Below are 26,714 nucleotides of genomic sequence, written 5' to 3' on the forward strand. Positions count from 1 at the left end.
TGTCCATGCATGTCATGTCAGGATGTGTATTTACAGATTTATATCTGTGAAAGAGGCAAAAAAAAAGGTTGCTGGGATATTTTTGGAAGATTTTGTCAGTTTTAGAAAGTCAGTTTTGTTTACATCTGCACTTTGTCTACAGGCGTGGAGCCTGGAATTCAGTTCAGCCCACTTCAAAGCCAGGGCATGAACTGCCAGTTAACAGTCTGGACATCTGTAAGGAAATGAAAAGGTTATTAGATCACATATATGACAAATGCTACAAATGAGAAGTTTGGCATGCATAGAGCGTGCTTACATTCGTGTTTCAGTTTGTATCAGGGGTGTTCAGACTGAAGCAACTTCTCTAGCTTATGATTTTAATTAACGTGACAGAGTTTAGAAATTGCTTGGCGGGCAGCACAGCACACCCTTGAAATGAAGGGCTTGTTTCATTCCGGTTGATGCTGAACCAAAACGTAAGCTCCAGAAAGCTTCTTCTGCTTACTGGAGTTCAGCCCAGGGGGCTAGAATAAATCGAGTACTGATTTGGATATGGTCTGCTAGTTGGGTCTGTACCACTGTACCACTGAATGTTTCTCTCTCCAGAGATCTTTCTGGTGGGCAATGCTGTTATCTAATTCAGCTGTAGACACAATGGTTTTTCTCACAAACAATATTTTCACTTTCTCCACTCGTCAGTCTTGGAGTTATTACCATTGCGGTGGAGAGTACTGAATCAGCAGTTACAGCAGCAGGGTTTCATACGGAATGGTACAGCACAAAATGTGGCACCATATGTTCCTGCCCTTCAGCATCTTACAAATATCAATTAATTCTAACAGGCATCAACACGGAAGCAAATGCTAATTAGAGACTTGGAGGAAGGCATGATATTAGCAGTCTAAATATTGGGGATAATTCATGCTATGTTTAGATGTAAACAGAGGAGGACAAACTGAAGGTCATTTCATATTTACATAAAAAAGTGATGATAAAAGTTAGCCCTTTGCCTCCTCTCAGCTTGCTAAGCTAGAGATTGCATGGTCAGAGCTAAATCACAGGAGATTTGGAAAAGAAGCTCATATTCAGTGCAGTGAATCATAAATCAGTGAAGATTCTCATGTTAGAGGCTCATGAGCAAAACACTGAGCTGGAAGGAAGACACCTTCCCTCTCGAGTTTCGTGAATGAAAAAGAGCTTCATAATGTTACTGAAATATAACTAACGTTAACAAAAATAATTTTCTGAAAGTGTGTATTTATGTAATTCCAATTATTTGGGAGAATATACCGTTCTTTGTAAGTACACTAAATTTTGACTCAAATTTACTAGAATCTTACAAGTTATTCATTTGCAACTGTGAAGCTTCTCTGATCACAAGAAGGATCTGATATTAGGCTTAAGTGCCCTTATGTTATGTGGATAAATGGCCAAAAGCACTGCAGAATTTGCTGATTTTCTTAAAGACTCTGAAGTACAGCGACTTGATGACAGGATCTTACTGCCAGCAGGAGAGTGAAGGTTTCAGTTAGGTTTCTGCCTAGGTAAGTCTGCAGTGAAGGTAAACAACATAAGGCGCAAAAACAAAGTGCAGCTTTAGGAGGTTGGGTATGCAAAATCTTTCAAAGATCCCAGACACCCAGCCAGAGAATTAGAATATCAACAGTGACATCCTCTCTAATTTCTACAGTTGATTAAAAGAAAACAAACAAACAAAAAAACCAAACACAGATGTAACTGCAAGATTGTACTTTGAAAGGCAGTAAGAGGAAGAATGCCAAGAGTGCTCATGGAAGTCGTAGGTGACCATATCTTATCAAAATCTCTTGAGAATTTCCATCCTATCAATTGCAACCTGTCAGGCCACTCTTATTAAATACTGAAATATACAATGGCAAACATAATTCATCACCTGTTAACAACAACAACAACAAAAGATAAAAAAAAATACCTACTGAATTTCCAGCTCTATTTGCAGAATTCAGCTGTTTTCTTTTTCTCCAGTGCCAGTGAGGTCTGTAGAGACAACACAAGAGTTTCTCTTGGAGCAGAAAGTCACACCACTGGTGGCACATCCTTGTCCATCAGCTCTCCTTTGTTTCCTGAAGTGGCTTAATACAGGCCTTTAATTTTCTGTTTTTTTTTTCCTGTAGAATCTTTGTTGATGCTAGAGGGGAAATGTTGAAGAGCTAGCTCAAGCTGAGAAGATGAGAAATGCTGAGAACTTTAAGACTGGTTTTCATGAAAGATTAAATAAAAACAACTGGAACAACAAGACTACTGCTAGATCTGCATTTCATCTGCTGTTGACATGGATTAGTGCTGAGAATGAAGAAATTAAATGGATGAAGCTCAGAAATGTAGACAGGACCCTGGAACACTGCTCATGTAATTAGTTCAAATGAAACTTGAGTTAATATCTGGTACTGTGTGTTGTTTTTGAAGTCACAGCTGCTGCTTTATGAGGAGGGAGGTGAAGAAAGAGAGAATTAAGTGTTGTTGTTTGTGCTTAACTTACTGCAATAACACCAGAACTCTGAAATTGAATCCCAGCCCTAAAGCATGGCCCTTTCACTGTCCATCTCTTCATACTATTTCAAAGACTGCGAATGGCACAAGGTCAGCAAATCTCAAAAGATATCCAAAAAGCACTTTGAGACCTTATGAGAGAGAAAACACTGAGGTTTAGGTGCACTGAGTATTCCCAAAGAATGAACCACCTCCCAGTTCTAAAATATTGAAAGCCACATTAGGCATAGCTTCAGGTCCGTTTAGTTGCTAGATAAAAACTGAGGAATATCACCTGAACAGCCACAATAACCAAAACAGATTGCAATTTATGTTAATTTTTGTTGCTGTTGTTGCTGCTGTTGTTGGTCGCTTGGTTATTTTGGGCTTTCTTTGAGCATGCATTTTTTCTTGCTTTTCTCAATCCAGTGGCTTTTTGAAGACATCAGAACTCAAATAATCTAACTGAGACACACACAGCCTTATTATGGCTGTGTCCAGAATGCATTTCACCTTTTTCATGACCTAGCCCAAAAGAAATTCTGAAAACTTCAGGGAAGGTTAAGCAAATGAGGCTCACAGGTAGTTCTGTACATCATATGAAAACAAATCTAGGAGAGAGTAATGCATGCTGACCACACAGTACCAAACAATGCATACTCTTACAGTAACATATTTTTGTATTCTGTGTTTTGTCTTTGGAGGAAGACACTTGAATGAAGGGTGGCTCTTGAATGTTAGACAGCTCTTAAGCAATGAACTCAAAAAAATTATTTGTGAGGATATCCTGCTCTCAGGAAGGTGAAATTCAAGAGAAAGTAAGTGTTTTATATTCTTTTCTTTATGGAAAGACTTATTTATAGTAGAAACTCTAAAATGCTTAATTCCAACTAAGATGAGACTATTGTATTTGTCAAATGTCTGAAATGGAAAGAAATAGCACTAGTGGATTACTTGTCCATCAAAATTCTTAAGGTATTCTTTAGCCTTCAGTCTCATGGGAGAGTTTGTTAGAAAGGAGAGCAATGCCCCTCTGACCTGGCTGACAGCTGGAAATGCAGCAGCAATTTTCCTGTTGAATTCAGAGTGCTGCATGATAAACACTGTTTTAAAGTGAAATCTTGAAATACACATGTGAATTCTTTGCATTAAATTTGGGATTGCTGACCAAAGGAAACATGGTTAGGCCCTGTCAATTTCTTTTTACAGTTCTGTATCTCGCAACAATTCAAAGCAAAAGTTTGATTTATTTCATTTCACAAATGTATTGTAGTTTGTATTTGCCCAACATTTGTATGGTCCAACTGATAACAGAACTGGAATTTGTAATTGTATCCAAACAGTCCTAGCAAGCCTAACAAAGATACGTATGCCAGAGAGGGGGGGATAACCCCACAAAGCACGATTAATAGGGTCCTGTCTGGAACTTGTAGAGTCTTCTTGGCACAAGGACAAGAGAGATGAGGGTGTGACTGGAAGGTGTAAAGTTCTGCAGAGGAAGCTACTGAGATGAGCTGCAGGCAGAAGGAGGAGGAGGATGGGTATGGCAGCAACAAACCACTGGTCCTGTGGAGTCAATGGTCCTTAGCAGCACCTGGGGCACTGGGGCAAGCTGGGACAGCAGTGGTGGGGACAGGCACTGGCAGAAGACAATGTGTGTGTGGACAGGCAAGGAGAAAATACAGTGCATACAAATCAAACCTATTTTGTCTTAAGTGGCCTAGATTTTCGCAATCCAAAACAGAAACTCCATCTGCTCTGATTTATTTGCGATGTTGCAGGCTAGCATAAAAATGCATAAATCTTTTATGCATAAAACATAAAGGATTAGCATACATTAACATCTGAACTTCAACATTCCTTCATAGCTGTCTGTATTTCTGTTCTAGATTTGAAAGAAAGAAAGAAAAAAAGAAAAAAAAACCCACACCAACACTCTTTGTTTTAAGCCAAATTGTATTCCCTGAAAGGATTTCTTTCAGAATAAGTCTTGCTGACTCATCTGCCCCAAATCTCTGTGGCCTGAAGTAGATTAACTTTCCATTATGACATTAACTGCCATTATGTCCGCATTTACTAAATTTCCTAGAAACTTTTAAGTGCAGAGAAAAAAAGAAATGGTAACTAGGAAACTTTCTACCTCTGATCCCGGATTAACAGATTTTGGGGGGAATTTAATGGAAAATGGACAGCAGGCTGAGCTTGTCTATCAACACGGGGTTTTATTTCCTTGGCCTTTCATTTGTTACAAACTTCGTTACACATTAGTTGCCATTAATTTAGACATTCACAAATGGTTGCACACTTCTAATAGTTGAATGAACAATTGTCAGTGATACTGAGAGCACACAAGCTAGAGTACAGTAGCCAGGATATGACAACATACACTGGTAACAACTGTTCGTCAGTGGGCTGCCAACAAACCCTTCATCCTGATGCAGCAGACACTCCGCTGGTATGTGTGATGAGAGCGGCAGTGCGTGAGGTGGACTGGAACCAGAACGGCTGCCTCTGTTTTGCAGCAATCACAAGTAGAGTAGCAGACTGAAAACATTATGAGACATAATGATCGTAACACAGCTTTGATGAACAGCTCTAAGAAAAAGAATTCTCCTCAGACAACTAACACATTCAATTCTCGGATTGCTGCTCACAAATACTAAGTGCAAAGCAGCTGTAACAAGAGCTCACCCACTGCCATTGTCCTGGATAAACTGAAGAAAACTTTTTTTCAGTGCTGGCCCTACCAGGGCTGTATAGTCTAGCACTGAGTACAGCATCTATACCACTATACCACAAAGGTCTGGCTCCAAACCACAAGGAGAATTCCAATAAAAACATAAAATGCCTGCACAGTCATTTTCTTGAGGTCACAAACAATCACTTTGCTTGACGTGAAGACTTAATGCAGAGCCTCAAATCCTGGGAAAGGGAAAAATGTAGGTTACATAAAGTTATTGCTGTAATTGGCCTCTGAAAACAGATCCCGATTCTGCTTTTGCTTTTCAGTAATGATCTTTGATTGAGTTATTGCTATGGTTTTAGTTTCTTTGCAGTAACTATGCCATGGTAGAGGAAAACAAGCACTGGGCAGCATGGGCTGTGCTGTCCTTGGCTGGTGGAGAAGGAAAGGGGCCAAGCTGGTGGTTGCCCTGCCATTCCTTCCCTGCCCCCTGCCCATCCCCTCCTCTCCCAGAGAGGGAGATAGAACAGCCGTGATAACATTTCACTTCTAGGATTTAATGAGCTCATAGCTCCACAGACAGGAGTCTTCACTGTAGGTAGACACTCAAGCATGGTGACAGGCAGCCAAAAGTTGTGCTCAAAAACCCTGGCTCCCACTAATTTCAAAGAGCATCAAGCAGCCATATATTTGAGGACCTTGTCCAAATTGTATTGTGAAATAGACCGCAGCTTAAGATGGAGCCAAACCCTAGGACTGTGATGTTTTAAGCAGTGACTCTTTTAGTATACCAAAAAAGAATTGCTAATAACTGATTACTTTATAGTTATAATGAATCTACACCCCTTTTGTCTTATACTAGATAAAAAAAAAACCCTCTGCCATAAAGCACAAAGTAATGAAAATGCAGCTGGGGTTGCAAAGGGACATCCTGAAATGAAGCTGCAAGCTTCTAGAGGCAGAAGGGAGAGCAAGGAGCTGCAGCTCAATTATAATGCCTGGGTAGGCTGAAGTGGAGATGAGACACGATATGAATTCCGCTGGGCTCCAGCTGTCACAGGGGACAAAATGTGATTTGTTAACGTCTGCAGGATCTGCTGTGGGAGAAACGTGTCCGTGAGCTCATACAGAAAGCCAGCAGAACTCCTGTCTCAGCAAAATCACTTGAGAATAGGGCTTATCATAAGCTGCTGATGTTATACGCTATCGTACCAAGGCTCTAAAAGTCGTTAATTTCTTCATGAGAACAACTGCAGCAGATGTACCTGATGGCTGGACAGCCTCGCTACGTGGGGGGAAAGAAATCGTGTGCCTCTTTGTCAGGAACGCAGAAGTAATTATTTGCACTTGTTCATTCTGGAGGAGAGAAATTGGTTGTGAAATAATGAAACTACGCATTTTAAATACTTGATCTTCTGCTGTCAGAAAAATGCTATTGCAGAAGCAGTTTCCAGTAGCTGAGATTTGTGAAAGATGTTCAAGTCCTTTGTGGAAAAGTCCTTGGATTTAAGCATCTCATCTTTTTCTTTAGTGAAAGAATAAGTAAGAATGTTGCCTATTTAGGTGAATCTATATGCTTAGTAAAAACTTTATAGGTTTTTCAACTGGCTATTAGATTCAGAATGAACCCATTTAGGAATTGTTATTCTTCCCTTATCCTTGGCTGAAACGCTGGATTTTGTTAATGCACGTGGCTGTTTAATGGGGCCACCACAACACTGAAAGAATAATTGTCAGAAACAGGGTAAATTGTTTTCTTTGTGGTTTATTGTCACCATTACTGTTCAGAGAAGTATATCAAACAAAGTTACCTAAATTGCCTTTGAGAATCTCATTGCAATGTGATGGATTCCTACAATTTAGCTGGCAGAACAGATTGCCTCTTGCTTCTAACACACTGCTGTGCTTCCTCCCCCCACCACTCAACTCCAAATACTTTGGTTTTAATAAAAAGTTACAGCTGGGCTGCTTTGCCTTCATTATGGACTAGAAATGAGCATGTCAAGTAGACTTGAAGCGATTTCTTTTTTTTTTTTCCAATAATTTTCCAGATCAAGAATAATGATTATGCAGGTTATAATTGCAATTTCTAAAAATGCTTTATAGAAACCCTTCAGAAGGGTTAAAATCGAAGGAAAATACAGGTACATAAACAAAGTATACAAGTTAATTAAGTCCTGCAGTAAAAACTCAAAGAATATTCCCTCTGGAATGCAGTCATATAAAAATGACGTCTGATTTCCCATTGAAAAACTTCTTACAATATCCAGTCACATCCGCTCTCATTTGACTTAAACAACTTTTATTGCCTTTTCCCCTTGAGATACACCACATACCAATGCCATTTAAAAGTCTCCTTTCAGAGAGAGCAGAACCACATCCCATGACTGGAAAGGGATGTCTTCAGCAATCCTACCAGACCTGCACAGCCCTGCTCTCCCCACAGCCAGACACACGCGCTGCACAGATGGGCTTCCTCTGCATTCATTCCGCTGTTGTACAACATGTAATTTACTGTAGGTATCCAGAGAGTTAAGCTGACAGGCAGCTGTGTGGAAGGGTGATTTTTCTCCCCTGACAACACTGGGTGGAGCCAAGCACAGAAAAAAGCATGGTACCATGAGATATTTTTGCTGAATATGATGCCTTCAGTTAAGTATCTTCCAGACTCTTTTGGCTTTAAATCTGAATTTACCAAACATAGCAGGGACATGACATTGACCCTTCACCTGACAGTAATACATTTTTTTTTATCTTTTAATAACATACAGTATTGCAGTTTTGTGATTTCAGGAAGCTCTTTGAGTAAACAAATCATATTCATTGCCTAGAGGCTAGCGTGGCTTCTTAGAGTCTACACAGATTACAGATAAGCTAAAAAATAGGGTGGGAAAAGTTCTTAACCAGCTAACAGCAGCAGTGAAGGGTACAAACGCACGCTGGATGGTACTAAGATTTAGAATTGTTGTTTGTTTTTTTTAAGGTTCAGTTGTTTACAGAATTTCTAGAACTGATTTCTTGACACCATTTGATCTAAACAGGGAAGGGTCACGTCACATGCAAAGCAATCCCCTACAAATTCTAGTTGCTTCTCTGTCCAACAAGAGGAGATGCACAGACCCAGCAGTGCTACCTCTCCTCATCCTGCAGCACACATGCTGTGGCTGGGACGGCTTTTGGTCTGGGCTGATTCTATGCTGCCGTGGGCAATCAGAACGAAAATTAGCCTTTTTCAGTTGAATTAATTGTCTCTATTTATTCTGCCTCCAATTCAGTTTTTAGTTATTATTTATAGGCTATTTAAGAAAGATTGCATCTCTTCTGCAAAACCACTGTCTTCAGCAAAACCGCTGTCAGAAATAAGAGCAGTTGTACAAAAACCTGAAATAATGCAGCATTTCTCATTTCAGTTGGATGTGCCTTCCATACATAGTTTTTGGCTTGAAAAGAAAGCCATTATATTCAGATAATAGCTTTCCCAGCCAAAAGCATGCACTCATATGGAAAAGATTGACTGTTAAACTCTAGCAAAATCTGTAATCTACACACAATGACATTTTATAATAGAAGCCTACTATAAGGCACTTGGTTTTTATTTTTAAAAACTCCTGAGAAAACACCGTGTTGAGGTGACTGAAAACAGCCCAGGAGCCCAAAGGCTGTGCTTCTGACAAGAGCAGATTTGTTCAGTGCTTGAAGAGGTTGGGAAGAATGTGTCAGAGTTGTGGCGATGTAGAAAACATTGTCAGCTATCAAATCCTAATGTAGAGGAGCCAGTAATCTCATTTTGTGCGATCCTTACTATTGATCATCCATAATAACTGCTAAATAATCCGGGGCTCCATTCTTTAAAGTCCAGCTTAGGTAAAAAGCCACACTGCTGCCTTAATGATACACCTTGATGACTATTTTCCCCTTTGCTACAACTCTCAACCCCTCACTTGAGTAGCCCATGTAAAGCATCCTCTAATAAACATGAATTTCCCCACAAACACAAGTTAGCAATGAGCAGGATTATACAGTGCACAGCATTCCCAAGGGTTGGGTTCACCCAGGTTTTGAAGGACCCAAACGATGGTGCGGCTCCTCCTGATCCTGGGGATTTTCTCAAAGCCCAAGAGGTGAGAGGCTGTGAGCAGCTCTACCAAGATTGCCCTTTTATTGTGCACTGTTGCTAAGTTTAAAAGGAAAACTAACAGTGTGAGCTGGAATGGTCAGAGAAAACAAGTTGCTTCTCAGGGCTCTGCAGTGATGCTCATGTTTGCAAAACTTCAGGCCCCGGCAAGCAAAGTCAAGTTTTGCTCTACTGTCAGAGCACCAGCTCTCCCCACAGAGACCTCTTCCCATTGCCCTTGGCCAGTGCAGCCATCCCTTCCCCATGTCCTCTTGCTGCCTGTCACAATGCAGGTGCCACCCCAGTCTGGTTGCCTGCTCCCCTTCCTCCCCTGCACCCGAGGATCTTAATAAGCCAGCCGTGACTTGTCAGCCCTCCCCATGGCCCATCCTCAGGCCTCCCAACCTCCTCTCCCCTCTTCTTTCCTCTTGACACCATCTCTGTACAAAGGCCCACCTGTATCCCTTGGAGGAAGGCAGAAGTGTTGGTCTGGATGTGATGGAGGAGGCAGCAATGCCAGACTCTTCGCTCTGTCTCCTTGTGCATCACAGTTCTTGAGGACCTTTTTGGAAATCTGCTGCATTGTGCTGGTGTCCTCCTCCTGTGCTGTCCTCCCTTCCTTTGTTTTGCTCTTCTCAGCAGCAAGCATGAGCTGCTTGTCTCCATATTTATTGCCTGTGCAGCACCCTGTGCCCCGGCAGAGCTATAGCAGCATGCCGGATCTCATGTTGCTGCATTGCTATGCCAAACACTGTCAATTCTGCTTGGATTTTTCTTTTTTTTCTTCCAACCAGTGCTGCTTCTCTTTTTCCATGCTGTTGTTTAGGTTAAGAAGCAGCTCCCTGTAAATATGTGAATACCGGAACCGCCACACTTTGTCTCCTTTTAAGTGCATTTTTACAAGACTTCTTTTGCCCCAAAGCTACAAGGAATCAACGAGTTCTCTGCCAAGTGGCTCAGCCAAACCTCATCCCCTTGTTCTACCTAATCTGAGCCACAGCAGTTGTACTTTTGCCATGCTGAAGCCAACGTGGTCAGGCTCAGAACATTTTTTCCCCACTTTTTTAAACCACCTGTAGCAACTAGAAGGGAACAGACTGTGACTAAGAATCGTAGAAATATACCAATACATACAGCTTATGATGTGACCCAACCTTATAGTTTCTAACATGAAGTTAAAGAAATTCCTTCCTACAGGTATCGTAGAAATTTGGGGTCATTTCTTGCCATCAGCTACACATAGAATTATGGCAGACAACCATTATTTGTGACAGCTTTGCTGTTCCCCCATGTCAGGTCACAAGGAGCGGGGTTATCAGGCTTGAAATTGGCTTTCCACAATATGGTACATGGCTGAGCGCTTATTTTTTGGAAGTCTACACATATTTTGCTTGATCTGTACCACAGATGGTATGCATGTGCACGTCTAAAGATGGTAAATACAAATGAAGAGAAGCTTCACGTGCAGTTGAGCTCAATGGACTATGCACTCCTTGGTCTCAGAAAACCAAAAAGCGCTGTAGCTGGTAGACGGCATGCTGACACTCAGACAACATCAGCTCAGAAAGTGCCTTTTATGATAGACTTGAAAGTACCCCAGCGAATCAGGAAGTAGCAGCTTGAGATTGCTTTCTGTTCACACCCATAGATAAGACTGCATTCCGCATTATTCTTCCCAAGAGCCTCTTGCACCACAAATAACAGCTGTATAAAATTCCTCATTATATCTACTTAATTAGGAAGAAGCATTGGTATCCTTATCAAAACAATATGCAGCCTGACCCTTTGGTTGCAAACCACCCTTCACCAAACCAGGAACTCTGCTCACACTGATGAGAGCAGGAAGATGCAGGAATGCTCTCGCCTGCTCAAAAGCAGAATGCATTTCTTCCCTCTTACCTGCTGACAGTGGATTTGCTATAGCCCTCCATCGCCCCCCTTTGAGCAGTTTACAGCTGCAAGTGAGTGTTGAAAGCTGAAGGTCTCAGCCAGCCAGAGCATGCAGCTCCCCACCTCCCAGCAAAGAGGTAGGGAGACTCAGTCCAGCCTTCTATGGAGAAACGCAAAGAACTCTGCTGCTACGAGTTACATATGCAAGCCTTCAGCAAGCCAATGCTAAGGGAACATTAACTGCCTACTGTGAAAAGCAGCCAGCAAAATGGAATTCTGCTCTGGTGCATTGCAAGCTACATCTGAACTTGCCCCTCAGCAGTGGACCCTCAGTTACCCATTGCCACGTTGACATAGGAATTCCCAGCCTCCTCCCATTCATGTCCCATGCAGAGTCATCTAATAAAGAATCTGCATCTGCAATGCATCCAGAGCGGCACAGCTCAATACTAATGGGCATATCCTCACGTGTCAGCAGGGCCTAGACACATTTCATTTAAAGTAAGTTGTTAGCAGAACTGTGATAACACAGGTGAGAAGGACGAAGTTTTATGTGGCATTCATCAAATCCTGGCTTCCTTTACATCAAAGTGAATTTTACTTTGCAGCCTTAGCTGGCCAATGCCCTCCCTGCTGTTGTCACTCCATTGATACCATGTGCAGTCACACAGTTTCAGGAGGAAGTTACTTTTGCCGTGGTGCAGATGAAGGCAGAAGATTACTACAGTTACATCTGTGTAACTGGACTGCTGCTAAAACAGATATACATATATTTCAATCCTATTTACAACTCCATGTCCTACACAGTTTAGGGTTCAGGCACTAGAAGGGAAGAAAACAAAGGAGGTAAAGGTCTGGGACCAGTAAACTTTTCATACAGATGAAATTTTGTGTCTTGACTACATTAATTCACACAAAACCCACCAGCACTGAAATATTTTACTACCTGAAGAGACGCCATGAGATTACAAGAATTTCACCGAGGTGCAGCAATCACCTCAGAACACATCTCAGAATTAATGTCTCAGTCTCCCTTCAGATTCAGCATAATTCAGGGCACGATTACAAAGTTCCTCCCCAAAACAGCAGACAAAATTTAATGGATTGCAAGCTGTCCTTGCAAGATGTTCCCACTCATAAGGGATATCAAAACCGCAAGCAAAATTAAGACTTTTGACAAGTCCAGAGTTACTGCATGCTCCAGACAGCTAAAGGGAAAAAGAAAAAGATTAAGTTAGACTCATTTCAGGAGAGATTTGAATAGTTTATTTTTGCCCAATCAGAGCCCTTCAGCATAATGACACATTCATATACACATATATGAACATCTTTTTCTGAAACATTAATGTATAATACATTTTAAATTTAAAATACCAGCTGCACAGGTATTTTTATTTACAAAAATATTCCATACTTAATTTTTTTTTTTAACTTTGTTATGATGACATAGTTCAGTTCAAGTACATGTAAGTAAAATAACTCTATGCAATCTAACATAGTTGTGTTTGTAACAGTACAGTTTGCAGTTCATATGAAACTATATTTGTAGACAGATGGATTTGCAACCCTACCTAAAAATGCATATTCCAGTAATCACCCTCAGAAGAGCTAGTGGGGCTCAGCAAGATTCAAATGAAAATAAGTTGCAATGAACAAAGAAAAAACATACATGTACACATTAAGATATACATAAACGAGAACTGCTACACTTCAAGCATGCTTACCCACAGGTGGGCAATGTCAGAAAAATTTACTGATTCTTCCCTCCTCCCTCTCCCCCCCGTGATGCTGGTACAATGAAGCGGTAGCATAACTAGAAAGCAGCATGTTTTCCTAGTTCTAACCACTACAGATAGCAGAGCTCAGGTCTAAAATAACGTAGTACTGCTTATTTACAGTTCTTTTTTTTTTTTTTTAAAAGGGAATATTTAAAACATGTTCCCACCCCACGCCCTTTGCATCACCTATTAACTGAATGGTAGTGGTAATCCACATACAACTCCTTACGTATTTTCAACTGAAACAGTTTAACTTCTGGTTATTTTTTGCCTGGTAATATGTAACTTAGGTACTAATGAAAACAAAAGCAAGTGTCAAAAAAACCTATGTCTGTATGACTTAAACATTCCTAGGCGTGTTACATAAAAAACCAAAAGGATTGCTGATTGACACCTTTCTTTTGACTGCTGTATGTTTCCGTCTCCTTTCTTCTTTACTAACACCAACATCTTTCAGCCTAAATCTTAGAGAGTGTAGAAGAACACAGAAGCACATTACACCCATTGGCTTGGAACAGCAATAAAACAGATTATAGATAGCACATCTTTATAACACGCATAAGAAAGAGAAACTGGCCCAGCTTAAATTAGCTTCTCAATGAAAACTCAAATAAGACCAGTGCACTTGATTCACCTACCCCATACATTTTGTTTTACTCCCTCTCCTCCAAATATCATCCCTTTTGTCTACAAAGTACGCAAAAACCTCATGGTAGCAGCGCAGCCATCAACATCTGCCCGGAAAGACTTCAATAAGTTATGCAAGAAATCAGCTAGTATGAAGAAGAATCCCACTGACAAATTACCCTGTAAACTTGCAGAGGTTGGCAAGTCCTTGCGCATCTTTCCCACCACACACCCCTCTTTGGAGTATGTGGAACTGTGATGAGAAAGGGGAAAGGGGCACTTCAGTCACAGGCTATAGGTTTTTCGACACACATTTGGAATACAGAAAAAATGATTTACATGTAAAGAGCTGATGTATAAAAGAAGAACTTGTAGATTAGTCAGATGAAATCTGCACTGGACAAACCTCACATAGATTTTTGGAAACTTTAAGAGTCCAAAGGATATAGCTGAAAATTCTTGCATATAATCATTTAAAATCAAAAAGAAAAGTCATGGAAAGTTGGACAGCCACAGACTGCAGCTGGTGAGAGAAAAATGATGCTCCATTGGTTTTCTGAATGCACTACCTTCCCCCTTTGTACTTAGGGAAATTTTAAAGAATGTTCGAAATGGGAAATAAAAATAAGTATGATCATTTTCTGCAAAGCAAAATGGGCTATTTGTTTTCATTGCTTAGTAATTGTATCATCTCGATATGAGATATGAATGTATTCATAAGCTTAAAACAACTTCTTCTATGGATAATATACACACTTTAAGTACTTTGACTTAAAAATTGAACATAAGTCTTTTTAAAATTAAAGGTAGAAGTGTACATATAAAAATTATTTAAAACTAAAAGTATATTCTTAAGCAGTATGTATAAATATAACAGATTTTTATTGTATTATCTAGTAACAAATCTGAAAGTGTTGCAGTAATTTATAAACTCAATGCTGACACAGGATAAGTGCTTTTCATTAGATTCTATGTTGTATATACTTGTATATACATATTTTGCTAAGAAAACACACATTCTAAATCATAGTCACATAATTAGCAAATGTGCCCAAAAGTAATCTGCTCTAAACTCTTCACTGAATGTGTGCACTTATATACAAATAATGAACCTGAATTGCACAAATGTAGAAACAAAATTAAGGAATAAAATACCATGACTGAATTAAAGTGCAGGAAAAATTCAAGTTTAAACATTCAGGTAAGATCAGTGCTATTAATTAAGCAAAAACAAAATTAAAAGAAAATAAAAAAAAAAGGAAAAGAGTAAAGGAAAATGAAAAGGAAAAAGGAGATGAAACTTGCTTCCAAAATCCTCCTTTGGATGTAGCTTTCTAACATCACCTGTCATGTAAATACCACCTCAGGCAAAAATCTTTGTATACAGACAGACAAAGAGCACAACTATATATTACTACATTTGAAGAACAGATCACTGGAGATGCCTGTGGTGTAACACTTTCAGACTTATTTGGAATACACGCATATTTACACATATCAACATTCAGAAGTTACAATTTGGCAGGACTAAGGTGAAGAAAAGCTTCTTCAGTTTACAGTTCCTAATGAGACACACTACATATAAACAGATAGGTAGCAGCAGTTTCTTACACTTCCATCAAAAAAAATAAAAAAGTAATAGCTCAATTGCATCTTGTAATTTTCCAGACACTCTAAAAAAGTTTCACACAACTAAAATGCTAGCAAACAAAATCAGGGGTGCTTCCCCCCAAAAGGATTTTAATGTACTTTGCTGTACAGAAGGTGCACCACCAAGAGCAGAATAAGATACGTCTATGATCAACTTCCTTCCACAGAGAAGGAAAAAGAAACATTTTACACTGAGATTGTACGTAGCCCCTGTTATTGACCAAGAACCATTTTTGTATTCATCTCACGATCTATCCTTTCTTTAGCTTTCGTTTTCCTAGAAACACGTGCAACAAAAGATTCAAGCACGATAGATTCTGTAATACCAAACAAACCTCTACTCTCCCCTGGCACATGGTCTCTCACTGCCTCATTTTTTGCTTGCTGGTGGTCAACAAATGTATCTCAATGGGAAAGTTCAGTATGCTTTTCTTCCAAGCCAAGGCCATCTTCCTTTGAAATTATAAGACAGTTTTCTGTGTATTTATGCCATCTCCCATTCCCCCCAGAGACTAACCAGGCTAATTTTTCAGGACGTTCTGAAATACGGTTTGTATTTCACCAAGTATTATTTCACCAATTTCAATAATAATCGGTCATTCCAATTTATGAATGTGAGAAAAGGAAGGATGCAAAATATCAGGTAGGGTAGGGTTCTTTTTTGTAAATTGTATGACCATAATTTACCTGGACTTTAAACAAAATCGTACTGTTTTAAATATGCATTAGTTGGACATAAAATAGGCAGAGGCAAAAAGTACACGTAGAAAGCAGAGTTAAGTAACCAGAGCTAACATTGCCTCAATAGATATGGTAGAGAGATGTCAAGAAATCATAATGCTGCACATTCAGATGGTGATGTTCAAATACATTAAGGTCCTTGAACAGCTCACATGGTATTGTATGCCCTCATACTGACAACAAAAATTCACTTATTGTTACCAAATGCCACAACAGATCCTCATCTATTGTGTGGCAACCCTCCCCACAGCAGGAGTGGTGATCTTTAAGGTCCCTTCCAACTCAAGCTATTCAATGACTGAGAAAATCATAATATTTATCAATTTGTGCTACAAAACCCAAAGTGCATTTGCTGGGATGAGTGACAAATTTTAAAAATGAATTAAGAACCATTATTAGCTTTACTATTTGGCATCTTTTTAATGTGCATTGTAAGGATCACATATCTACATACCTGAAAAATAACTTTAAAATACAAATTATAGCCTGTGTTTGGCTTGAGTAACATTTGGAATGAGTGTGAAAAAAAACACACATATAATGTGGTACTTGGACAAGCAGGCTCAAATGATTTCAGACCATATTGCAAGAAATGGCCTACAGAATGACCTACCAGCTTCTAAGCATTCCCTCTTGTAAAATAAAAACAGTTAGTAACTACTCCTGCCTTTCTGAGGAAAACGGAGGCCAAATTCATTTTTGAAATGCAAACATTTATTTTAAAAGACCTCTGGTCAACCCCACTGTTGCAGCTTCAGTGCAGCACCCATTAACATGTTCACTCAGCTAAATTATTTACCTCACCCAACTCAATGATTATTTCACCAATTTTTGAAGTTTTAGTGGACACATTATTTCCCACATAACTGAAAACACCGCTTTAGAGACTAAACCCAAACTTCAGGCAAGCTGCCTTTAGCACGTGGTGGGGCTGAGATAGGTACTTGTAAAATAGCTCTACAAGCAGGATTTAGAAATCAGCTGAATAATATCCTGACAATTATTGAATAGTAGATGCTTGCCTTTATTCATGCATCAGCACCTCCACGGTGTGTAAAAATGATTGAAAACCTGAGTACAAGATTATCTGATTTAATAGTAAAGGATTAAAGGGGCATCCAGAACTTAAGTTTTAAGCAAAACTATCCCAGCTATTTTAATTAATGGCTGTAAAGATACATTCTGTTAAAGTTCTATAAAAATTCACAGCATGAATAGAACCCACAGCCAATTCTAAACATTACACGAACTGAACCAATAACTATTTTTGGCAAAAAGTAATATGAAACCAAACTAAAGTTGAAGTATTCTTACCACAATGAATATGTTACCACATTTCACACTGCACATCCATAACACAAATGAAAATTCCCAGCATGACACATTCCAGTCATATTCACTTGACTTCTTTTAATGCAAAAACTGTGTATTCTCTTGGTTTGCACTTCACAGAATATGATGTGAATACAAGAATACCAGATTGGGGTCCAAGAAAAGACTGCACAGGTCAACTATGTATACAATTTTCAACATGAAATCTTCCAAGCTTCCAGCTTTTCTGATGAAAGAAATGACAGCAAGCTTCCGCTCTTCTTCAACAATAATGGTAAATATAGTGAGTCCTAGAGAGGGTAAGCCTAAGTCAGCTACTGTCCAGCAAGACAAACAACTTTATTCCAGCTTTTGGACCCCTGATTTATTGCCTCTCCTCACAGGGAGGGTATAACACTGGCAGCAAGTACAACAGCACAAAAACTTTTGGCATGAGATATTAACACAGGATTGACCCTGAATTGCCCCTGCCCATCACACCACATTCTTCCTTTATGTCTTTTCCACATATTCCAATTACCTGCTCTGTATTCCAACTCTCAGCTATCCAACAGCGAAGAAACACTCAGCTTTTCTATCTTTGTGTGTGTTTCTCTTATATATAAAGCTCCTCAGTTAAAGCCATGGCTGAGGTAAAACAGTGTGTGATTTGTGCTAGAAACAACATTATCCAATGTTGAATACTCCTTTAAATTTCAATGTTCCTGTCAAAATTAATGAAAACCAAGATTTTTTCATCAGGACAAAATTAAACGATGTAATCAATGAGCATCATCAGAACTGGTACCACTTCTTGTCTTTGTACTTCAACATCATCTAAAAAAAAAACAAACCACAACAAACAGTTTCTAATTAATGTCTCTGTTATGCACCAAAAAGTACGATACAAATAAACTGTACATTTATGAAGCCTCATTACTGACCAGTGAGTGATTGGCACAATAAATTTTCTAAGGTTGACATTTCTGCTGATCTTCTGGTCTCTGACAGAAAAACAATTTTGAGAGAACAGGAGGGTTGCGCAGGAGTTTGGGGCATGGAAAGAGATCTGCATGAACACTTAAGAAAATAGCTATCCTTTTTATTAACTGAGGGAAAAACAAGCTTGGATTCATGGAATCTGCATATAACTGGATCTTTCTTAGGTACCACGGGAATCCCACAGAGAGCATTACTAATTACGTAAGGCCTGGAGCACAGGCCTTATGAGGAGTGGTTGAAGGAACTGGGATTGTTCAGTCTGGAGAAGAGGAGGCTCAGGGGAGACCTTATTGCTCTCTATAATAACTTGTAGTGAGCTGAGGGTTGGCCTCTTCTCTCGTGTAACTGGTGATAGGATTAGAGGGAATGGCTTCAAGCTGCACCAGGGGAGATTCAGGCTGGATGTTAGGAAATACTACTTCTCTGAAAGACTGTTCAGGCACTGGAATGGGCTGCCCAGAGAGGTGGTGGAATCAATGACCCTGGAGAGGTGTTCAAGGAATGTTTGGATGTTGAAGGTTTAGAGAGAACTATTGGTGATAGGTGGATGGTTGGATTGGATGATCTTGTAGGTCTCTTCCAACCTTGGTGTTTCTGTGATTCTGTGATTATCTAATTCAGTGACAAATTCATTCAGTAATGGGAAACAAGCAGCCCTTTTGGAAGTCTACACACTACTCAAACAGATGGCCTACTCCAGACCACTGTGCCAAAAGACAAAGCTGCTTACCTTAATATTTATTAGGAGAAACAACTGCTAAATAAAAAATGACCATGTATTCCTTTTAGACTTCTTTAAAACGCCTTTAAAGCAGAAGTCAGTTACTTGTAAAGCTTATAATAGTCAATCAATGTAATACTCTCAGTTTAACATGCAGTGAAATTACCTCATGAGCATGTTTAGAGAAAGAATCAGCACTATACAGCATAGCTGCGGTTTTTTCTTCCAGTTCTCCTAGCTTCTGTCCTCTTTCATCCAGTGCCAACCGGGCTCGTGCTAATTCCCCAACTACACCAGATGCTGCTCCTTTGACACCTTCAATACCTCCAGGACCTGGAATATGCTGGGCAAGACTTCTTGATGCCTTCCCAGACGCTGATTCTCCAACTGGAGGCATTTTCAAGGCAGAAAAAGAGAGAAGTAAGGTTTCTTATCATTATTACATAAACATTAATGTAACTGATTTATAAAAAAGCTGGTTTTTTTCATGTACCTCATCATAAACATGTATATGAGCAATATTCACTACTCCGTTCAATCAAATTGAGATTTTAAAGCATATTTCAGAGCTTCCAGGCATGTTATACAATTTTAACCTTGTCAAAACTCAAGTGTGAAAGTAAAATGCTCACAACAGCGGTGGCATCACTGTAATTAACAGAATTATATCGGCAAAACAGTTTTTAAACAACATAGCTTGCTTCACAGGGAGGTGTTATGAATTCAGCAAAACAGGAGAACTTTGCTTATACAAGCTGTGGTCTATTCTCTAAAGGCTTTGCTGATATAGTCAGAGAGTATGATTCTATCAGCGTAAGTTTCCTTTGGTGGAAGCTCAGTTTTAGATTCAGACGTGGAACAATCACCTATTATGGCTCCCATTACATAACAGACCATGTTATTAAAAAGAAAATAACATACATAAGGAAAAGATCAGTTCATCTAAAAATAAACACATAATTTGTAAACTGAACAGCTATCACTCTAGTGACTGTACTGACTATATCTCCTTTGCTCTTAATGGGACATCAGCCACCTTGTTCAGTCTAGACCTTTAATGGAGGTATCAATCTCTCTCAAGCTGAAATGTATACTCTACAGAAATCTGAGGAGGCCCCAAATGGTCTTTTTGGGTGCTAAAGTAAAATAAGCAGATGATTTATTTTGTAGCTCTGATTTTTAAACAGTGCAATTATAGTTAACTTCTTTTTTTCCACCTCTAACAATGAATGTTTAACAAATCTTATTGCAGAATTTCAGGTTTTCGATTTCATGCTTCTAAAAAGAAAAAAATTCTTTTCAACTAACACTATAAACATTTTTTTTCTTGAGAAGCACATCTGAAGTCATTTCACTTATTACAGGCAGATTCTGCCATGATCCTAATGTTAAGTACTAACACTTCAAAGACATTTTCAGATGTCCCAGTTGTCACTGAACTCATTTTCAGGTCACAATTCATCCAACTTTCCTCCCTGTTCAGTATTTTCCTTCTGACAATTCAAAACAGTTTTCTATTGTAAACCACAAAGCCTAAGATGATTATAAAACCCATTTGTGATATCCTTAAAAATAGGTCAGAAGAGTCAATGCAGTATGGTGAAAACTCACAGTGATGGCAAAAGATAATCTTTCAAGTGTGGTTTTCTTTTGCTGTGAATGGGCAGTTTTTTCCTGGCCCAGTTACACTAGTTAGATGTGTAACTTCTACATGCAGGTTTCTCTAATCGAATAACTTGATCAACCTTTCAAAGCATTACATGTTTACAATTGCAAATGTAATATTTAAATTGGAAAATGTCTCTAACTATTTGATATATGCAGGCATATTCAAAATATAAAGGCATTAGAAATAAAGATTAATTATTGGTTATTTTCATCTGACAAAGAAAAAAAAAGAAGAGATTGTGAGGAATCTTTTTTTGTTTTATAACAGTATTTCATGCTGAGAAGGGAACAGTTCTCTAAAACAATAGAAGTTACATTACCTAATGTTTAATCTGATAAATACATGACTAAGTAAAAGTTCATTTACTTCCCCTTGAATGTATTCAAATAGTGCATACAACCAACAAAATATTTATTAAGTCTGTATTCAAAAAGCAATGAGAAAATTATAAAGCAATACCATTTTGGCCACATGTGAAATGTATCATCCAGAACTGAATGAGATATCATACAGTTCTGCCCTCTCTTTTATTCCTAAGAGACAAATCAAACGATTAAAAAGAATCTAGGAAATTAACGGAAGTATAATAGAGTTAATTTTCTTAATTTTCACTGTCCAAAACAGTGCTCTCTAGAACCAGCCTCTTTCAGTTTAGCAACATTAAGAGAATTACAGACAGTGCTATACACTTCAGATAAATAAGACTGGTTGTCCCATTTATTGCTTTATCATCCAATCCTGAATAAATGACGTAAGGCAGTCTGTGAGAAAACACTAACTCATTTTTTGCTATTGTTGGTAAGTTGTACAACATATAAAGCTGTAAAAAAGTATTTAAAAAAAAGCACTGGTTCTCCTCATTCCATTTTTCGGTTTCCTCTTTGAAAACTGAGTGTCCTATTAGCACAGGCAATATCTGGGTGGAAATAACAGATTAAAAAGGAATTCAAAAGACTTACAGAGTTCTTCTCTGTCAAGTGACTGTGCCCCACCTCCAAAGAGGCCTTTGAAGAACCCTCTGTTTGGTGCTTCTGGTGTTTCAACAGGAGTGAAGAGCTCACCTAACATTTCCTTGGCAATGAAGAGATACAAGAAGGCATACATCATTTCATATACAAATTAATGGAGTACTCTGTCACTTTGGACATTTATTTTGTGGATTTGAATTTGAATATGCTTTAATGTGCATCTGCCTTTGCAGTAGATAGCTGACACTATTTAGGAAGTAACAATAAAAAACTATTAGGAAATCTGTCCAAACCATCTGTCCTGACAATTGCAAGCTTACAGCTCAGGAATATTTTCAAAAAAATGTGCTCAAGCAAAGCTTTATTCTCCCCTCAACTTGGGAAACACTCTTGATCTTGTTCAGTTAAAACTGCAGCTACAAATAATCACATGCACGGGTAGCATCAAAGCAGAGCCTGCAGACTGATTCTGCTATATCCACCTTCTATACAACTTGCAGGTTGAAGCATTGTTGAGAATCTGTTCAAATTGTTAATATCCTGGCAACAGAATAGCTTCCTTGTATCTTAGTATTCCCAAATTATGCCTGCATGCATCTCCACTAGAATTATTTGAATAAGAGTTCTATTAATTGTAGATATTAAACAAAGATACATACAGACTAAAAAGGAAATTAAGACACATTCCAAATACAAGAGGATGGATAACAGTACAACGTAAAGAGTGGGGGAAATGATTCACTCTGAGTAAGACTTGGCAATAAGCAAAATCAAACCATAAGAGACAAATTTAATTATTATAAGTACTGTCAACTTAAAACTGAACTACTTGGAGGACAGCAAATTGTTTAAAGACAGCAAATTTGTTTTTTTATTATTCATTACCTGAAGATTTTCACATGTTTCTTGACTGTAGGTGAGCCTCTGTATTTCAGTTGGTGAGACAAGATAGAGTGCTTGTCCATTATTGGTGAAGCAGAATGTTCTGGCTATTCGCATATTAGTGAGTGGCAGGTAATACACATCCAGCAATGGCCTTAAGCTTGGCAAACTTAAGAGAAAGAATTACAAAAAGTAACAGGATGTCGCATTATTTTTCTCCTCATGGTCACACAAGTACTGTATAAACAGGGTATCATTTAATACAACTAGAAAACCTGCAAACATAAATATGCAGTACTCTAAGGAAGAACCTCAAGAGAGAAACTTAGACATCTGCATCACAAATGCATTCAAAAGCATCATTTCAATGATATTCTGAGTACGTAAATCTCAGGTATAGTTAAAGCATTATCCAGTAATTACTAATGAAATATTTTAATAAATTTCTACTTTTTTCCCCTTCATATACAATTGCCTCTTCTCTCAGGTGAAGATTTTCTTCTTGATTGACCTGAAACCCCAAAAGAGTTGCCTCAAGAACCCAGGGAAATACATGAAGTCAGTGCTTCCAAAGGAAAATTCAGTAACCTCAAACAGCATTCTTGTGAATTTATGCCTGCTCTTTCTCATCTGACTGTGTATTTAAGGTGAAATCATCTTAAAGAATTGTTTTGCTTACCTTGTTTGTTCTGTTTTCTACATACATAAATGAAGAACTTACTGCATTAGGCTACTGAAGAACAGATGATACACATTCATGCTGTAATAAAGCTCAAGCTGCTAAACATTTCTCTCCTCAAAGAAACACTAAACGAAACTAAGAAGTGACTGAATGCCTTATGTCTTGATAAACAAAACCTTAAATGAACCCATATCTCAAAAATACTCTCTGGGAAATTTTTGCAAAAATAGAATTCACATGTCAGCTGCACATTTATCAGGAATATATTAAGCAGTTTCTGCTGCAGATACAATCTGCCTAAGATTATTATTTCTAAAGAGTAAAAAAGCAGTAAAGGGGGAAACTGAAGCTGAAACTTATGATATAGGAAAAATACCATGCAGGCTAAAATAAGTTTTTTGTCTTCTGCTCTACTTCATGGTGATATCAAAACTTCTAAATGTTAGGCTGGCATTTTACTGGGTGTTGTCCAATAGCAGGAGACTCACAAAGAAAAGGAAGAATAATAAGTAACATGAGTTCAGTGGCAAATTCCACATTCTATTTTCTAAGAAATAGAAAGCAATGCTCTTCTGTAAGCACGCTACCAGTGACAGCACATTTGTCCAGCATGCATCTAAAATAGAAACATTCCTAGGATTATACTAGTAAGAGGCAACCTGCTTTGCCACAGTTTTTTTCCCCTCAATTACTACTCTGAATGAAAAGAGCATTTGTAAACATTTAAGGAAAGGAACAGGTAAAAATTAAATAGATGACATTAGTACCTTCAAAATTACTCCTACGCACATTTCAGTAAATGAAACCTCTCAATGTTTATGACTTTTTTGTACTAGAATTGCTATCAATTAATCTGACCTTTGAGACATGAGCAAACTACAGAACAAAACAGAAAGCTCAAGACATGACTGAGAAGCAGACAGGACTGTAGCAGCTGCACAAAAAAATGCAGAGCTTGGTCAGCTGAAGGTCTGATTCAGGACAGGTTTTTCCAACAAGGAGTAAATTCATTGTTGAGACAATTCTCAACAGTTCAAAAACCTATATAATGCTTGGAATTAATTGTTGAATTATGTTAACGAGTTAAAATGATAAACTTGTTAATGATAATGATAAACTTGCGTTAAAGGCAGAATGGATAGGAATACGTAATCAAAATATTCAGCTCCCGATGTTTGAGGTTCATCATCATCTGAGCTGACTGCCCATTTTATTCATATTGTTCTGGAAAAAGAAATTTTCACCTAGCAGGAGACTCATATCTTATATATGTATATATTCATAAATATTACTGTCAATTATACCTTACCTAAAAGCCATAATATGTCCATTGGCACAGAAACATGCAAGGCAAATACTGTTACTCAATGATACTATATCTCCACGAAGAACGAAAGAAGTCTCTGTTATGTTATGCTTATAAATACAGTTCTGGGATGGCAGTGAAATAACTTTTGCTTGCTTTTCAGAACATATCACTGCATATTGGTTTTCACTGATTTCCTGAGACGATGAGGGGGACACTGAGACCGGTCGTCGCTTTTTCGATTTATCTTTTTCATCTTTATCTTCAGAAACATTGTGTTCTCTCCAGGGTTCATGTGCAGGTGGGACTAAAGATCCGGTGGTATCCAGAAAAGCCATTCTCAAGATTGCCCCTTTTAGCCTCAGGATGGTCCCTAGGAAATATAAATAGAGCACATTTCTATAACAGTCTTAAATTGTCATTAAGCTAAAAAAAAAAATACTCCTTAAAGAAGCTAGAAGAATGAAAACTAAACTAGAGCGAAGACTTGCCTCTATCAAAACAGACTTAAAATCTCTGGACTTGAAGCATGTACAAGTGCACACAAGTGCATTCAATAAGTTATTAAAACAGTTCTCAAAGTTTAAATACATAGGCATATACTCCATTAACATCAATGTAAATGTATACATTTATTAGGAGAACAAAGGTGGAACGCACATTTATACTAAATTTCATTGTCAAGCACAACTCATTCTTTCTGGAGGAATGCCCTGTGCACTCAGTATGTACCATAAATACAATTAATGAGAACTTTTCCTTCAAAATGGGTTCAGAAACTGGCAACTTGTTTTATTTTCTTTTTTCTTTTTTCCTGTATTTACGTTTGAATCTACTTCTCTCTAGCATAAAATGAAAGAAAATGTTTTCCTTCTCAACTGTTTTGTGTGTCCTATTGTAGGCTGATACATTTCTTCTTTCACTCATTTAATTACACAGAAGCAGAAACAGGAAAACTTATTAAATGCACAATAAATCATACATACTGCAGCATTTTGTAAGGTTCATGCTGCAGCTCTGATGATCCAACATACTGTCAAGTCTGTTCCCTTGTCTTTAACATAAAACATTACCAAATCTGAATAATGTTAATGCAAACATGGTCTAGTGATCATATTATTCATATCACTACTTCAGTCAAATAGGGGTGCAATTTTTCATGTTCAGATGCCATCTGGGGGTTCATTGTAAAGGAGAGCATCACGCTCTGCAATGAAACTGTGGTAGTAGGAAAGCCAAATTTATTCCTAACAGTGTATTATTCAGTTTTTATCTTAGTTTAGGTATCACTCAAAAAAAATGTTAATATATCATTACAACAAAATTATTTGCTGTGTACCAGTAAAACAAAACAAGATATCTCAGTAATTCAAAGGAATATTTCATTACTAATAATTGAAGTATTAAAGTACATAGCCCTTAATTTTTACTTTTTTCATTATTCACTAAAATCTTCTTATGTTGCAATTAGGAAATACTTATAATGCACATCTGCACTGCTTAATAATAGTCACTGACTACATGAACGCTAGAAAGTCTGCTTTTCTTAACATGTATAGTTACGTATTTTTATACTTCATAAGATCGTATTATCAACTTTGCAACTTTAAAATTCTGGTCATAAAGAAAGCAACCTAGATTGTTAAACTTATTAGCTAGTACATATTAATTTCCAATTAATCCATAATTGAGAAAAAGTTTATTAAAAAAAGCATGAAGGACAACAACACTTTGCAGACTTGAGTACCCATCTACTTTGTACTCACCACTAGGAGAAACAATAACAGGCTGAAGAAGTCTTTGCTCTCCTCCTGGGGGTAGGTTCAGTACAATGACAAGCACTGTACCGAGGGTGGTACCGACCCACAGGCATGGAGAAGGTGATGTATCAGCCTTTCTTGTGAAAGTTTCACAGAAATGAAGAGCTGAAATTGCCTCACGTGACTCTTTGTCAATGCTAGTTACACTAGAACTCCTGGATCGGCTGAAAGAGTTGTCTTTAACATCTGAAAATAAATCAGTATTAATTAATAGAACTAAATATAGGAATTAAGAAAATTAAGATCTGTTGTTTAGCATAAAATATTATGCATCATTCTATTGATTTTTACAACTATTTTATTTTTCCTTAATTGTATCTCCTTCCGATATTGTTTCCAGTACTTTATTCTGAACAAAGCATCTCAGATTTGCAGAGATA

General features: G+C 38.1%; 1 protein-coding gene across 7 annotated transcripts in view; it reads right to left on the reverse strand.

The window, feature by feature from the left end:
• Window positions 1–12,420: 12,420 nt before the first annotated feature.
• The window catches only part of STXBP5 (syntaxin binding protein 5), a 105,866-nt gene continuing 91,572 nt past the window's right edge, over window positions 12,421–26,714 (reverse strand). For all 7 annotated transcript variants that reach the window (XM_042810609.1, XM_042810591.1, XM_042810567.1 and 4 more), the window contains 6 exons: window positions 26,281–26,520; window positions 24,518–24,887; window positions 22,530–22,695; window positions 21,636–21,747; window positions 19,174–19,394; window positions 12,421–18,121 (listed from right to left, as the gene is read on the reverse strand). In XM_042810609.1, coding sequence (XP_042666543.1) covers window positions 18,080–18,121; window positions 19,174–19,394; window positions 21,636–21,747; window positions 22,530–22,695; window positions 24,518–24,887; window positions 26,281–26,520 — 1,151 coding nt within the window. In that variant the 3' untranslated portion in view covers window positions 12,421–18,079. The remainder of the gene's footprint in view (window positions 18,122–19,173; window positions 19,395–21,635; window positions 21,748–22,529; window positions 22,696–24,517; window positions 24,888–26,280; window positions 26,521–26,714) is intronic.

Source organism: Centrocercus urophasianus, unplaced genomic scaffold, assembly GCF_019232065.1.
Source record: "Centrocercus urophasianus isolate 14NV4802_14NV808 unplaced genomic scaffold, USGS_Curo_1.0 seq_10, whole genome shotgun sequence".
Classification (NCBI taxonomy): domain Eukaryota; kingdom Metazoa; phylum Chordata; class Aves; order Galliformes; family Phasianidae; genus Centrocercus; species Centrocercus urophasianus.